Source organism: Prinia subflava, chromosome 6 (genome assembly GCF_021018805.1).
Source record: "Prinia subflava isolate CZ2003 ecotype Zambia chromosome 6, Cam_Psub_1.2, whole genome shotgun sequence".
Taxonomy (NCBI): domain Eukaryota; kingdom Metazoa; phylum Chordata; class Aves; order Passeriformes; family Cisticolidae; genus Prinia; species Prinia subflava.
Window position 1 is genome coordinate 19,816,470 of NC_086252.1, and position 15,066 is coordinate 19,831,535.

Sequence of the window (15,066 nt, forward strand, 5' to 3'; positions counted from 1 at the left end):
GGAAAGACACCCTCTGTATAATATAGTCATAATTTGGGTGCTACAAGGGAAGGAATTAACAATAATCTGTTCTTTGTTTTAAAAGTACAGACCTGTATTGCAGGTGAGAGAAAGTAATATAAACCAAATTTTATAGTCAACTTCAATTGTATTTTATAGTGCAATTTTATTGCACTCAGTATTTAATAATTCTTCAATTTTATTTGAAATAAAATTACCTGACTGTGGTGTTTATTACTAGTAGTCACAAAGCTGAAGGAATAATGTGGGATTCTTGTCTGCAAGAAATGTATCCTGTCTCTTCTGTCTAAATAAGAGACACAGTGTTTGACTGCTTCATTCCTCTCTACCTCTACATTGTTCATTATCAATGTACTCTTGCCATTTTGCCCTCAGCTACTTAATTAAATGTACATTAAATTAAATGTAAAGCAATTTCTATCTTCTGTCTTGCTCTTGTTCTTAATGTTGAGCAGAACTGTGTTTTTTCATTTATTTTGTCTGGGATTTTGAGAACCTTTCTAAAACCCTGCAGCATGAGTTTTATAAATGCCATAGTACACAGATATTTGCATTTCTAGTAAAAAAATCGGAGGTTACCATTTAGTTCAATTTGTTGGATTTTTCACATTTCCATGTTTTGGTTTTTGTAAAATCAGTGCTGCCTGATACGGTGAAGCAGAGGGTCCACTCGAGCCTCATGAAATTGAACAGAGCAGTCTGTCTGGAGTGCCCAGAGTTTCACATCCCTTGGTTTCACGAGCCATACTGCCAGCGTGTCCTTCACAACAGTAAGTAATTCAGGACAGCAAAAACTGCCCTTCTTACTTGAAAGGGCAGTTTTGAAACTAGATCTTTCTTCTAAAGCCGTCATACTGACACCAGCACACAATAGAAGGCACAGCCCTCTCTGCTGAGCATGTATTCTTGAAAGTGCAGCCACTTAGAAGTACAACTGGGAGCAAACTGGTTTTCCTTGTGAGAATTAATGTAATAGAAGGGGATATTTCTGCAGAAGTATTCAAATTTAAATACACAAAAACAGTGTGTATGGCATGAAGGATGGAAAGGCAGGAAGAGGATCATTCTGCACTGGAGGAGATGGGTCATTTTGCTCCCTGCTTCACTTACAAAACTGAACATTTGACTTAAAATTTTCAAGGTAAGTACTTTTACTGCCTCCTTTTGAAGTTGATCATCCCTCCTTCCTCACAAGAATCAAGATCCATCAGAGGTGAGAGGCAGAGAAGTAGGCTAGTGATCAAGTGTAGCAGCTGAGATCTTTCAGAACAGTGATCAATTCAGAAAATCCATCTAATGCAAACACAGTATCTCCTCCACTAACTCTCAAGGAGATCTGCTGTGCTATCCATAGAACTCAGCTACTTTGTCTCTGAGACTGAAGATGTTTAATGGAGCAAGGTGTTAAACTGCAATGGACAGAGAAATGGCAGTGTGGTATGACTGTAATAAACACAAGGTGAGTAAATACATGTCTAAACATAATTAAAAGCAAACAAAATCCACTAGGTGAAACCTAAAACTTAAGTTTTTGTAGTATTTGGATGAAAAAATCCTGGAATCAAAAATCTGGATTTGAAGTTTACTTTATAGCATGTACCTGCCACTTTCTAGCTGAAATATGATCACTTTTTCTCTGAATTATTATGGAATAACACTCAGGATCTGTGGAAAATATTTCATTCAGTAGCCTGGCTGTCAAAAATATGATGTCTCAAAGCACTATTTTCAGAATTTTGGCTATGGACATTTTGATATATGAATTCTTTATTTTGTCTTTGTAGGCACGAGCCAAATAAATCCACAGCGACAGCATATTCACAGAATGCTGACAGAGATCTTAGGAGGGAGGCATTACTCAAGAATATCTGTTCTCACACCATACTGCTATGAAATAGGTGAGAAATTAGTAACTCTAGAAATTGTTATGGAGTCCTTTTGTATCACTATTGTCACCAAGATTAGGAAGCTCCTGGTCATATGGCCCTAAGATAAGACAAGATATTGCAGAGAAGAAATTGTTGTATGAAATACAGTTCCTAAAAAGTTCTTTAGAGTATAAATAATGTTGGGTATCTCTAATTATGGCTATCAGTTTTTCTAGAAGAAAACATTGTACAGATCAAATTCTTTCACTTTTATTTTATCTGTCAGTAAACAAGTTTGTTTTGTTTTCTGGCAGATTTTGAGTGTGTCCTGGATGTAAATAAAAAGCCTCTTCCCTATATGGCTCAGAATATACCTCTGGATGGTGTAGGGGGAATACACTTGAGACATGACATCAAGGATGAAGGGAGAAAGGCTCTGCCACCAGGAGCTCAAAGGTCAGTACACTGAATTCTTGCACATGAGCTCTTCCAAGCTGATATTCAGTTTAGACTGGTTTTTTGATGCTAATGTTCTGTTCCTTTTTCCAAAGTCTGATGAGGTTCAGCCTGCTGGAGTGTGGTGGGTTAGCTGCAGCTGCTCCCTCCTATTTGCATGGCATGGCTCATGCAGTGTGATGTGGGAGAGAACATGGAGGGTAAAAGCAAGGAGCAGAACTCCTGGGTTGCAATTAAGACAATGAATAAGTGAAGGGGAAAAAAAAGAGGAGGGGGAAACAAAGCAGTCAATGGCCATGCAGCCATTCACCTAGAGCAGACCTGTGCCAGAGCAATGGCTGTGTGGGAGAAAGTCCCCTGTGCTTCACTGCTGAGCACGGTGTTGTATGGTGTGAAATAGTGCTTTAGGCAGCTGAGGTTCCCTTCCAGCCGTGTCCCTTCCCAAGCTCCTGTCAATGCAGACTGTATACACTGTGAGTGCAGAGGGAGAAACGGGGAAGGCCTCGATGCTGGGCAAGCACTTGTCAGCAGTAGCCAAGATACTGGTGTGTTATTAACAGTTCTGGTCACAGTTCAAAACACAGCACCATTCGAACTGGTATGAAGCATGTACCTCAATCCCAGCCAAACCCAGTACACATTCTTGAAATGTGTTTCAAGAGACTGGAATACTGTTTTCCTCCCACCTCTTCAAATGTAAGCCTTGAAAATGCTGGTTAGCTGTTTTTACCATTGGAACAAAACAGATGCTGAATTCAAGTATCTCTAGATAAATAGGAGGAAAATGTTTTGTCTAATTCCAGGGAGCTGTTTAATTTTTGTCTTCTGAGAATTGTCAGGTTTATCTAGTCTTGCTGCAACTGTCAATAGTGAACTAGAACTATCATTTCTTGCTATTCAGGTAGGACCTGAAGGTAAATGCACGTTTTTACTGTTTGCAGGATTGCTTTGGAATTTCTTGATTCAAAAGCTTTTAGCAAAGATTATTCACGCCATCTGAAAGGAGAACCTGCAGTGAAAAAGCGACACCTGGAAATGCTGGGGTACCGAGTAGTTCAGGTGAGCAGTCAGCAATACTTTGTGTCCTTTCTGCATTCAGCAGTGCAGAATGATCCATTTTCCTCACGACAGATTTAGAGACAGTTTTACCGTTAAAAGCACCTACTGGGAGAGAGCAATTTTTGTCTTTAGGGGGAAAATTCTAAGCTGTTCTCAAAATGGTGTAAGGACTTAATAGAACTCACACCATCTCTGAAAGAGGATGAAGCAAAACTGAAGTCAAAAGGTCCCACTGTGACTTTACTGCAGGCAAGCAAAGTAATCTCATTGTAGCCTGAGTAAAGGAGAAAAAGTGAAATGAGAGTTTTCAGTTCAATTCACTGAAGATTTCTATGGTAGAAAAAGATTGAACATATCCTCCTTGAGTGATAAGACAATTTTGGCAGCTGCCAGACAGGATATGGATGCTGTTTGTCTGCTGCAGTGATAGTGCTGCAGATAGGGAGTACTAGAGCCCAGAGATAATTCACCACCAGCACTGAAACATTTGGGACATGGAGACTCATTAATGTGGAGACTCCTAGATATTTAATTACTCACCTAACCTAGTTTTAGCTAGAATCCTTATTTAAGCTTACATTTTTTGGTTGTTTTTAAATAGAATAATCATCCTTTCCTCATGTTACACTACTGATACACCATTCCAGTCTGATACATTAGCATTACAAACTGCAGTGACCTGGGATTTTTCTCTCAATTTGGATTTTAAAAGAAGGGAAGGTGTAACAGAGTTGTCACAGCCTATATTGTGTGGGCATCTGTTTTATATCTCTGCAACTATGCTACTTTTAGGAAGCAGACTGACTTACATAAAGGAGAATCTTACAATAAGAAATGGATCTTTTCAGTATTAGAGTAAGCCAGGCTTTTGGAAGGATACAACAGTAAAGAACAACAGCTATCAGAGAGCCTTTTCTTTGCTCTTATATGTGTGTGGCTTATTCTGATGTTAAAAGTCAGTTTGTACCTTTCTGTTCTACAGATTCCTCACTTCGAATGGAATTCTCTGGTTCTATCAACAAAAGGTGAACAGCTGGAATACCTGAGAGAGCAGCTGTATGGAAGAGAATGATACCAGACATGCAGTCTGAAGTACTTTTATAAAAACAGTTTATGTACAATCAAACATCTCGTAATCCTGGAATACTTATGTTTCAAAAATCTCTTTATCTGTATCAGCTGGACCAAGGCTTGCCAAGGTCATCAGATGTAGAGATTTAATCCTTAATTTGTTAGGGATTGCAAAAGGCAGGTCACAGTGGGCTGTGAAGATATGAATAAGGCTGCTTAAAAATTCTCATTATCTGGAAGCTATTACGGGCACATGAATCTGGCAGTTCTGCAATCAAATCACATTATTATCTCCTAAATAAATAGCACAGAGACATAGCCAGACATAAAACTCTCCACAGAAAAAGTTGGAAATACTATTGACTAGGAGAGTGGAGTCAGCCATCTACTGGAAACTGTCCTCCAGCATGTGACAGAATGAGCAGTTAGGAATCAAACAGTATTTGTACCCTGAAACCAAGAAACTGAAATGCAGATTTGCTAAGAATAGGGCTGCTTTGAGAGCCATTCAGTTTCCATTCTCAGAACACAGGTACTGTGGGGGAGTGTTGTGTGGTGAGGAACCTTCAGCTGCTTCTACCCTGTGCTCTGGTGTGTGCAGAAGAATGGCTGAGCCTTTTGGAACACCTTCACATACTTGAAAACCCTGCCAGGGTTTGGGCAGGAGACATAAGACACTGAGATGTAGAAGGACAAAGTGGAATAGCCAGGAGAAAGTTCATTGTAGAGCAGTAACTGCAGGGGTGTTATGCTTGGCCAGTCATCCCATTTCCAGAGGCAGCCACGTTGTGCCTACAGCTGCCGTGAGCTTAGGGTGACTGCCAGCTGTGCCTGTTTTCTCACACATGCAATGAGGATATGTTTTCTTGCTTATTTAGTAGAAGCAGAACACATTCTTTTACCATTTCACCTGAAACCTGGCAGAGATAAGCACCTGCATATCTGAATTGGGCATTAGGCATCTTGCTGTCACTTTTTTTTACTATTCAGTCACAGAAGAAAAATTTTTTATTAACTGAATACAAATCAGGACAGGAATGGGAAGTCAAGAAAAATGAACAGAACTGATCTAAGCTGTAAGGTACTTTCCTCCCGAGGCAGCCCTGATATCTGTGGGATGACTGACAAAACTAGTAGATGGTTGTCTAGACACTTAAGGTTATCAAATGGACCAGGGCTCCAAGATGTAATGACTGCTTTGAGGAAATGTCATCGAAGGGACATAGCACATAGAAAGATTCTATGTGCATTGTATTTTGTATAAAATGGAGAATTATAAATATAAGTTAGTATTTCAGAAGGTGGACTACATGCAAAGAGGTCTCACATGACTCTGCTTCTGTACTGACAGCCTTCAAGTAGCACCCTCAGAGTAAGAAAGGTGGCAGTGGCTGAAGTAATGAGTCAGGGTGGTCATGTTTGAGTTGAACCCTGCTTTTCAGGGTTCTAGCAGTCACTGTACCAAGCCAGTTTTCTTCAGTTTATGTATGGATAAAGTTATGAGTATGCACAATGGGAAGAGGATTAAAACTTGTTATGAGCTGTCCAGAAAGAGCATTGCAGAAAAGAAAAAAAAATCAATTCAGTATAATGTGTTTTCCTTGATTCTTTGTACTCATTCTTTCTGTATTAAATCAGCAAGTGTTAGAGCAGGGGGGTGTTGTAAACCAGTGATCTAACTGGAGCCAATAAATGGTGCTTAGCACAGCTGCAGATTTGGGTACTAAAGGGAAAATGCCCACAGATTAAGTACTGGTGGACAGTAACATACTGAACTGAACTATGGTGGCTGTGCCTCTGCATGTGTTTACTTCTGTCTCACAGGAAGGCAGTGCAAGGGGGCATTTGATAGTTGGCACTGCTATTCAATCAGGTGTGGTGGCCTTCTCTTCCAGTTTTCCTGCTACATCAGTTGCAACTAGATTTAAATGTATGAAATCCTTTAGATTGATGACACCCTCTTTATGCAATGGAGAAATCCTTTGAAGAGATGCTCTACAAAAAAGGGTAAGCATGCTGTGAAGAAAACTGAGTGCTCTATTTTGGGCTGTACTAAGAGATCTGTGTCCTGTCAATACGATAGTGATGATGAGCTAATCACTAAAAAAAGACGCTATCAAGTGATACTTTTATAGTTTTAAAAACAAAGTTTAATTGTTAAAAGTTTAAACGTCAAAATGCATCAACTCTATAGTAAATGAAAAAGTCCTCTCTGTCACAGGTATTTGTTAGATAGTTCTTTCAGGACATTTTCCTGAATGTTGTTATTGGCCTCAGATCTCTGAGGAAAACTTGCATAAAATATTTGCTTTGGAAATAAATATAAAAGCATTAAAAAAGTGGAAAATCTTTGTTATCAGAAGTCTAAACATAGTAGGTGAAAAGTAGAGCTACTAACCTTGTGAATTTCTCTGTCTACCCTCTCCTCTGTCTACTAGTCTAGCTTTGGCTGAGATTGGCATTTATTACACCACATAGTATTAAACCACTTTTGTTTAACACATTCATTTCAATTCCAAGCTAAATCATTTTTTTTGAGGTCTGTGATGAGAATATTTCCAAGATATCGCTGAAGAGCGCAGGATTTACATACATTACTAAAAGGGGAAATTTGGCCATACAAACAGCCAGTAAGACTAAAATTAGCTACCTATTAGTTGTATTTAACTTAACAATTAATTAATGCTCATTGTTTGGAGGACAAGCTACCAATACCTGGATTGTATTGAGTGCAAGGAAGTCTAACTAGTGTTGTTTGCAATTTCAGAGTGGAAAATTGGGTTCTTGCCAAAATCTTAATCTAATCAACATTAATTATAACCCTTTGGAAATTTAAACACTGGCAAAAATTCAGTGGTTGCTGGTTAGCTAGGAAATATCTTAAGAAGTGAACAGACAAATTAACTATTTAACAGTTCCCAGTATGACTAGTATGCTGCTACAAAACTGTACAATTTGGGGACATTGTCATGCAACAAAACCAGAAGAGCCTATCAAAACTCCCTCACCATCGAATATCTTCCAGCATTTTGTTTACAGTTTTGATAATTTGAAGAGGTTCAAGCGTGTGGCCAGGCAGGAGGCTCCAGTAGCATATCGGATCTCTTTCAGTATGCCAACCCATTCCTTCTTCTCATCATCATACCTGCATTTAAACAAAATATATTAGAAAATAGCTTCTTTAAATTTCAGTTTGATGCTTCAAGCACACATCCATGAAAAGGAGGATAATCCACTTGTTGCAAAGGCTTGTAGCAGCCGTGTGCTGAAGGGTGCCATGACAGGCTGCTATTGTCCTCTACTCTGGAACAGAAAGATGTTCTTGCACACAAGTTATTCTTTTCCTGGTCCCTAAAGCTTGTTGCTGACCTGTTTCATGCTTTAGAAAAACTTCCTCCTTAAGCATCCCTTCTGAATTTCTTCAGATTCTTGCATATAAAGCTGGGAGCTTTCCTTCCTACTGCCAACTAAAACTGCTGAATTTACATTAGCAACTAAGAGTTGCAGCATAGATATGATGTCTCATCACTGCTGCTGTGATTAGCTTACAAAAATCTAGGAGATAGGACTAGGACTTGTGATTCTCTTGGAACAGTTACTCATTTGACTGTCAACACATCAGTGTGTATAGGCCTCTGTGTATACACGCTTTTCTGCATCACAGTGTCACAAAAGAATGTTTTTATTGGCAAGGCTAAATTTGCCAAGAGATGGCAATTTACTCTTCTAAAGAAGCTGAAGATCATGACTTGGATTAGTAAAGTAATTAGCAGGTTGAAGTAGTCATTAGATACAAGTCTCATGTTTATTTATTACTTTCTGACAAACTTTTTTATCTGTGAACAAATGCTTTACAACCCATGCTGTGGATCATTTTCAGAGTTAAACAGAAAAATAGTGTTAGCCTCCAGTGTCTGCAAACCTCAATTTTAGATAAGACTTTGGACGAGGAAAGAGTGACTAAAATTAAACTTACTTCCATATGTCAGTGACTTCACTAGGTGCAAATTCTTTAGACTCAAGTTGAATCATTGCAAAGCCTCCAATAGCATACAAAGCTCCACTTAAAGTGACTAAACTAATGGAACTTCTCTCTTGGGGAAATTCAGGCATTATCTCCCATCTAAGGATGAAAAGAGAAAGCCAAGTTAAACACGTAAGAAATATTGTAAACTGAATGCACTAAAATACTTCTCTGGGCAACAAATTCAGGTACCAAGGCCATGGTTTAGTAAAAGGAAAAAAATCTGAGATTTATTAGCAGTAATTTCCAGTGTCTCCATCCTCTCAGGGACTTCTGCAACTCTTAAGTGACACAATTACACTGTTAAGACATCTCTTCCCAGGGACCCCTTCTTATGGATTCCCTGATTCTTCAGTAACAAATAAGCTGCATACAGACATACTGTTCCCCAGTTATTTTTCCTTGTCGTTTCCAAAATTTTTATTTTGGAAAATTTATATTTATTTCATATTTATTTCAAGTGGCATTAGTAATAATAATTTGAGTGTGTGCGGGTGCAGGAAGAATGTCTATAGATGTGGTCTGTAAACTGCTGCTGTTGTTGCTGAAGATGTGACTGTAGACCAAATGTCTCAGTGGCAGTATAGGTACCTAAACAGCTTTGTGACTCACCTCACAGCCCCTAAAAGCCTAGATGGTAAAACACTTGATAAAAACAGCTTGAATATTGCACTCACTTATTGGTGGTCAGATCAAAAGCTTCAACAGATGCAGTAAGGCCCTCCTCAGTGACACCACCTGCAATGACAATCTTGCCCTTATGGATGGCAGTTCCAAACATGGAGCGAGGCACTTTCATTGGAGCCAGGTCTCTCCAGTCTCCTTTCTTGGGATTGTACACAAATAATCTGTTAGTGCATTTCCTGGGAGCAAAAAGAAAACCAGTGATCATTCTAATGAACTTTTGACTTGTTCCAAGTAGATCTAATTAAGGTAGACTGTATGGGTTTATCTATCCACCTCTTTCCTCTCCTAGAGATCCTTCTTGTATCTGAGAACCCTTGCAATGTCTAGAAAGCATTACTCACATCCATAGGACTTAATCAAATGTGGTTTACATTACACAGGGCAGCTATTTCACTGTACCTTTGAGGAGAAAGAACATCCTTTCCCAGCATATTGTACTCAGATGGATTTGTGGAGGAATATATAGCAAATGTTATGTATAGGAAAGATTATGATGGTGTTTTGGCTGATATGACAAACTTTAAATAACCCCTCTTACACTTAAAAATCACCACTACATGTTCAGTGTGAGTGAAAACTTTTATTTCCCTAATGTCATAGCCATTAAGGTATAACAGGTATCACAGGTCAGAAAATTGGAAAAACTGAGCCCATAATTCCAGGGCACCTAGGTATTTCTATCTGGAAGGAAAGAATACTTTCAGTGAAGGTTCTCATAGCTATGTATTACTAATTTGTCTGCAGTGAAAGTAGAATTTGCCTTGAAACTAAGTATGGTTATTAAAATAGCAAGTTGGATTACAATTTATATGTAATTTACCTTATCACCAAAAAATATATCCTACATACCGTAATATGTTCCCCTCTGCCAGACTGTTAGCAACCTTAATCCAAAGATGCAGAAAAGGGAAACCCTCATCTCTGAGTGTGAGGACATTATCTATTAAGGACCAAGAAGATAATGTTATTAATTGTCATAAAAAGCCTTAGAAACTCACTTATCATCAGTTTTTCCACCAAGACAATATATCAATCCATTGTTTGAGATAGTTGCGTGGCCATATACTTTGATGGGCAGTTTTTTGATCTCACCCCATTTCATTGCCCTGGAACAAGAAGATCACCGTTAGGTTTTTCCAACTAACAATGGGCCATCTACATGTCCTCAGTGGGCTTAATAAATTTGAACATACACAGGGTCATAGCACAGTACTGAATCTAGTGACTCCTCAGTGCGAAGGTCCTTGCCTGCTATTACATAGATCTTGTTGTCCGACTCTCCCAGCCCGAAGAGACACCTGGCTGACGGCAGCGGAGGAAGGGCAACCCACTCACCAGCAATGCTGTCCAGCTGAAAGAGCATCACAACAGCAAGGGTTAGGAAAGGCAAGCAGTAAAAGTCCACACAATGAACACTGTTCCACAGAATTTATCTGCTGGCACTCAGTGTCTCTCAACAGCAGATCTGCTTGCCTGTGCAACCTGCCCTTCACTCAGTGCAGCTAATGAATGTCTTCTACCCACCCACGCTTCACTGTGCTGAGATCTAACTGAGTCAATGCCATACAACTCTCTTTGTGTCTGCTCACCCTCACTGTTTCCTTGCCTCCTTATTAAGCTCTTCTTCCTTAGACAAAGGTCCCTCACTCTCTGTTCCCCCCGTGTTGGAAAGAACAAGTGGTTCTTCTTCCTGCCTGAGGGAGCAGCCACTCCTGTGGTTCCACACCTGTATGTTTAGCTGGTTGTGCTCATCACTACAAAGAGGTGCCAGACATGCTTCCATGGTTCTTCTTCCTGATCAGGAGACATGGCAAATGGCACAGATGTTTCTTTTGCAATCCCTAGGGCAACAGATGTGTGTTTCGTCACAAATACCCTCAAAAGTTCATGAGATCTCTGAAGACACAATAAAAGACTTCACTCTTAAGCAAAATAGGAAATCACTGCAGCTCCCTTGGCAATAATAATATTGATGTAATTTCTACTGCAGTACTCTCAGGGCTCTCTCAATTCACATCGAGTATGCTGAAAGCACCTACAGAGAAGTAGCAGCAGGAGGACAGATGGCAAAATAAACCAGAATTTTTCCTAGAACTGTGGTGCTTATTTTTTGTTTTGATCTGAGAACTTGTGATTGAACCTGAATTATCTCTAATGTGCAAAAAGAACTATTTTCTCAGACCTATAGCATATAGATTTGCTGGACATTGGTACAGGAAGTGAGGGTAAGATAAGAGTTTGTGTGGGGGTAAAGGCATTTGACAGAAGGCAAAAGAAAGTTCAGTCAAAATAAAGTTCAGGATTTATCTTGGTGACATCCTTCTTCCAGAAGTACATTCCACAGTCAAGTTTCCATGCTAAATGCATCTCCCAAATTTGACAGTCCGCCCCTGTTGGACAGACAGTTCTATTGCAACAGTGAAATGTAACTCCTGGACGTGGATTTCCCCAGTAGCTGGATCTGGGAGGGGTCATGAGAAGACGTACCCATCAGAGATCACAGCTTAATCCATAAATCTTCAAGAGGACATTATCTACTGTTGCTAGGGCATCAACTTGTCATGCATTTTCAGGCCATTGGCAGCCTTGTTTCCTCCCAGGTTGCAAACTACCAAATACAATGCTTCACTGGTGAAAAAAGATCAGCAAGTGAAGATTGGTTTGGCACCGCATTAATATTTTGGTGAGAACAGCCATGTGGGTAATGCAGACAAGTATTGTAACTATAGGGATCAGCAGCAGCAAGCAAACTTAAATATGACAGGCAAACAAACATGATTTCAGGAAATGGATGTCGATATATAGAATTTTCAAAACTTCATCTATTTTTAGTATCAGCCTTGAGGTTTAGTTTCTCAGAAGCCCCTTTCTAGTAGCCTGAGACTTGTTCAGTTCTACACTAAATACACATTACTACAAGAACACGTTATGTCTATTAGAAGAATATTTCTCTTTTTCACTTCAGTGATTAGTGTTTTACACCTACATAAGGAAATGAAACAGTGTTAGTCCCTCCCCTACAAACAGACATCGACGTTCCAAATGTCTGAAACAGAATCTTTTATTGTGTGTGAAATGAGTGAGCCATACTCTAGAAACAATATTTGCATTTTTAATAGCTGAAGGCTTCAAAATTCTACCACTGCTTATTACTGTGCTTTATTTCATATTAAAATAGGACTTTTACTCTTTTAGGCCAGTGTGCCTAAAGAGAGGACGTGGCCAGCAGCATATTGCATAATTCAACACAAAATAGTTTAAAAATACACCAAAGCATGGAGCTAAAAACACAACAGACTTGGCTTATGGTATAAGCATGACAAAACTGCATTTTTGCTAATTTTCCTGAAATATACTGTGGAGTTAACAGTTAGTACTAATCAGCCTTATGTTAGACAGATTTACAAAGATATACAATTACAGTCAGTTGAAACATGGTATTTAGTGTACTGACACTGACAGTTTGCCGAGAAAACCTTCTGCCTCTAAATTACATATTTGTATGGGCCTTAGGCTTTCAAATGGAGATTTGATAAAAAGACTTCTGCAAATTTAAGAATGCAGGTTAAAACTGCACTTAAAATACACACATTACTGGTGTCATGAAAGTATTTCAGATGCAAAAAAAAAAAGACATCTCATCAGATCCAAACCAGCTAAAGCACTCCAACTTTCATCAAAGTTAGCAAAAATACATAAAAAATATTTTACAAAAATATTATTAGACCCAAATTTAGATATCTGTACCATGAAAAATCTGGACCTTAATGAAAGCCAGTGCCTAGATAAAATATAGTAATCTTTTTAATATTTTCTGAGCTCTCACCAGGGGTTAATCTTGAAAAAGAAGATGCAAGTCCCTCAGTTTCATTTCTGTCTCTGAGACAAAAATAACTCTCTCTAGACACTTGTCTCCATCACCATACAAAGAGACTAGACAACCCACTTGCAGAGACTCAGAACACTTTTCAGTGACCCTTGTAAGCACCTGTTATTATACCAACAATTATAAAGCTTGTACCTGGAAGAAGTATGACTGGAAAGGCTGATCCTTGTTCTCCTCTTCCACATAGAGTCCTCCAACAATATAGACCTGATTTTGTTTGGTGACTATACTGGAATGATTTCTGGGAATCTGTTCTGCCAGGGCTGCTAGGTAGCATTCATTTTCAAGAGGATCATAGGCTACTGCAGCAGTGTCATTAACCAGAAGAATCAGGTCTTTGACGAACATGCCATGCCTGGGAAGATCATTTAGGTAGCCAGGCAGTAAATCTTCATCTCCTACATCGCCATTCACCTCCCCTTTGGCTGACTTTTCTGTGCTTTTGCTAGAGTCAGGCAGTTTTCCAGCAAAAGCATCCTTAATAATCTTTACTTTTTTCTGAAGTTCTGAGTTGCTTTTAATTATATCATCCTTCTCAACCTGTTCTTTGAAATATTTTTCTGGCATTAGACGAAAACGTATGCAGTCAAAAATTTCCCCCAGGCTCTTTACTCTGTTCTCCTTGTCTGTTCGGACCCATCTCATTACTGCTTCAAATACCAGTTCTTCCTTCTCTACGTTTAAACTGTCAGGTGAAATAACTGAGATAAGTTCATGTGGGGCAAGCTGCATGAAATCCTCTTCTTGGCAGATCTGCACAAAATGATCTGAAACAAAATCACGGGCAGAAAATGCAAGTCTCGGGCAATCCAGCAGAACACCTAACCGAAGGATGGCCAGGCAGTTACCAACAGCAAGCCTCTTCTGGAGATAGGAGACGCACACAGTGAATACAGAAGGGATCTGAAAGCGGCTGGCCAAAGCAAAAATATCCTGCACATTAGAATCATTGAGATCAATACTTGCTGAATAAAGGTATTTGACAATCATATCCAGGATGTTGGGATCAACATTGTCTAGAACTACCTCCTTCTTTTTCTCTTCATTTTGCTCAGATAAGAAATACTCACGAAAATAAGGGCTACATGCCGACAGAATCAATCTGTGGCAAGGCAGGCTTCTGTCACCAGCTTTTAGAGAGCAATCTACAAACTTTTTCTCTTCAAGGAGTTCCTTGAGGCCATCCTGAAGGAGGGTGGATTGGTAAAGTCTGAGCTCTTCAGTGAGTTCCCTTTGGGAATCCATTTTGCAAACACTTGGGAAAGGGGAGGGAGTAGAAAGCTTTAGCTGTTGTCTGCCCAAAGGTTTGTCTGTAAAAAAGGCAGACCAATGTGCTTTTTGCCCTGCTTGAAGCCTCTGCAACTTAATCTCACTAGCTAAATATAGGTACATGCTCTTACAGGTCGGAATTTGGGATGGACGGTTTGGAAAAACAGAGTTGCTCTTGCAGCTGTCAAAGACTGAAAGAAGCAACTGTTGCCTTAGTCACTACAGTCAGGTTTTGCCATCATTCTCCACATTGAATCAGTAAGATTATGAGCAATGTAATTATTTGACATGAGTAAGGACAGCAGAATCTGACCCTCAGTGAGACAGCTATGAGCAAGATTGCACACATATATGTTACTAATTATTCTCAAATAGAAGTATTATTAATCGAGTTGTCAGTTTTAACTACTGTTCACTTTTTCAGAGTTGCTTAACACAGCTCACTGCTGCAGTCATAAAGATACTAAAAAACTCTGTAACTTTGTATCTATTGACTTTGTTTCCAGATTAATTTTATACATAACCATATCACATATACAATTCCTTCAGACATTAAGACCTCAAAATTTTGGGCTGCTTCTTAATATCCATTTGGTTTTAAACCAAACACTACTGTTTAGACATAAAATATATGTTATTTCAGGTAAAGTTTTGCTTTCCAAAATAAATCAAATTGAAGTCTCCACCCATCTGATAAAATGTGCTTTGAATGTAATGGAAACAGG

The 15,066-nt window shown here is 39.1% G+C and overlaps 2 protein-coding genes across 2 annotated transcripts in view; one reads left to right on the plus strand and one right to left on the minus strand.

Moving 5' to 3' along the window:
* FASTKD1 (FAST kinase domains 1) overlaps positions 1–4,530 on the plus strand; it is a 16,111-nt gene extending 11,581 nt beyond the window's left edge. The window contains exons 11-15 of the mRNA XM_063400556.1: positions 660–791; positions 1,806–1,919; positions 2,204–2,345; positions 3,287–3,404; positions 4,387–4,530. Of these exons, the coding sequence (XP_063256626.1) occupies positions 660–791; positions 1,806–1,919; positions 2,204–2,345; positions 3,287–3,404; positions 4,387–4,476 (596 nt within the window). The 3' untranslated portion in view covers positions 4,477–4,530. The remainder of the gene's footprint in view (positions 1–659; positions 792–1,805; positions 1,920–2,203; positions 2,346–3,286; positions 3,405–4,386) is intronic.
* KLHL41 (kelch like family member 41) lies at positions 4,510–14,773 on the minus strand. The gene is made up of 6 exons (XM_063400560.1): positions 13,208–14,773; positions 10,380–10,537; positions 10,185–10,292; positions 9,177–9,362; positions 8,452–8,598; positions 4,510–7,620 (listed from the first exon to the last, which is right to left on the minus strand). Exons 1-6 carry the CDS (start codon positions 14,462–14,464, stop codon positions 7,509–7,511), a joined length of 1,968 nt encoding a protein of 655 aa, XP_063256630.1. The 5' UTR covers positions 14,465–14,773; the 3' UTR covers positions 4,510–7,508.
* Between the last annotated feature and the right edge of the window lie 293 nt (positions 14,774–15,066).

Coding starts and splice junctions, on each gene's coding strand:
- KLHL41 (XM_063400560.1), bottom strand. CDS start 14,464: ATGTACCTATATTTAGCTAGTGAGATTAAGTTGCAGAGGCTTCAAGCA. Junction 10,293..10,379: donor GTACTGTGCTATGACCCTGT/GTATGTTCAAAT, acceptor TTCTTGTTCCAG/GGCAATGAAATGGGGTGAGA. Junction 8,599..9,176: donor TTTGATCTGACCACCAATAA/GTGAGTGCAATA, acceptor TTTCATCCTTAG/ATGGGAGATAATGCCTGAAT.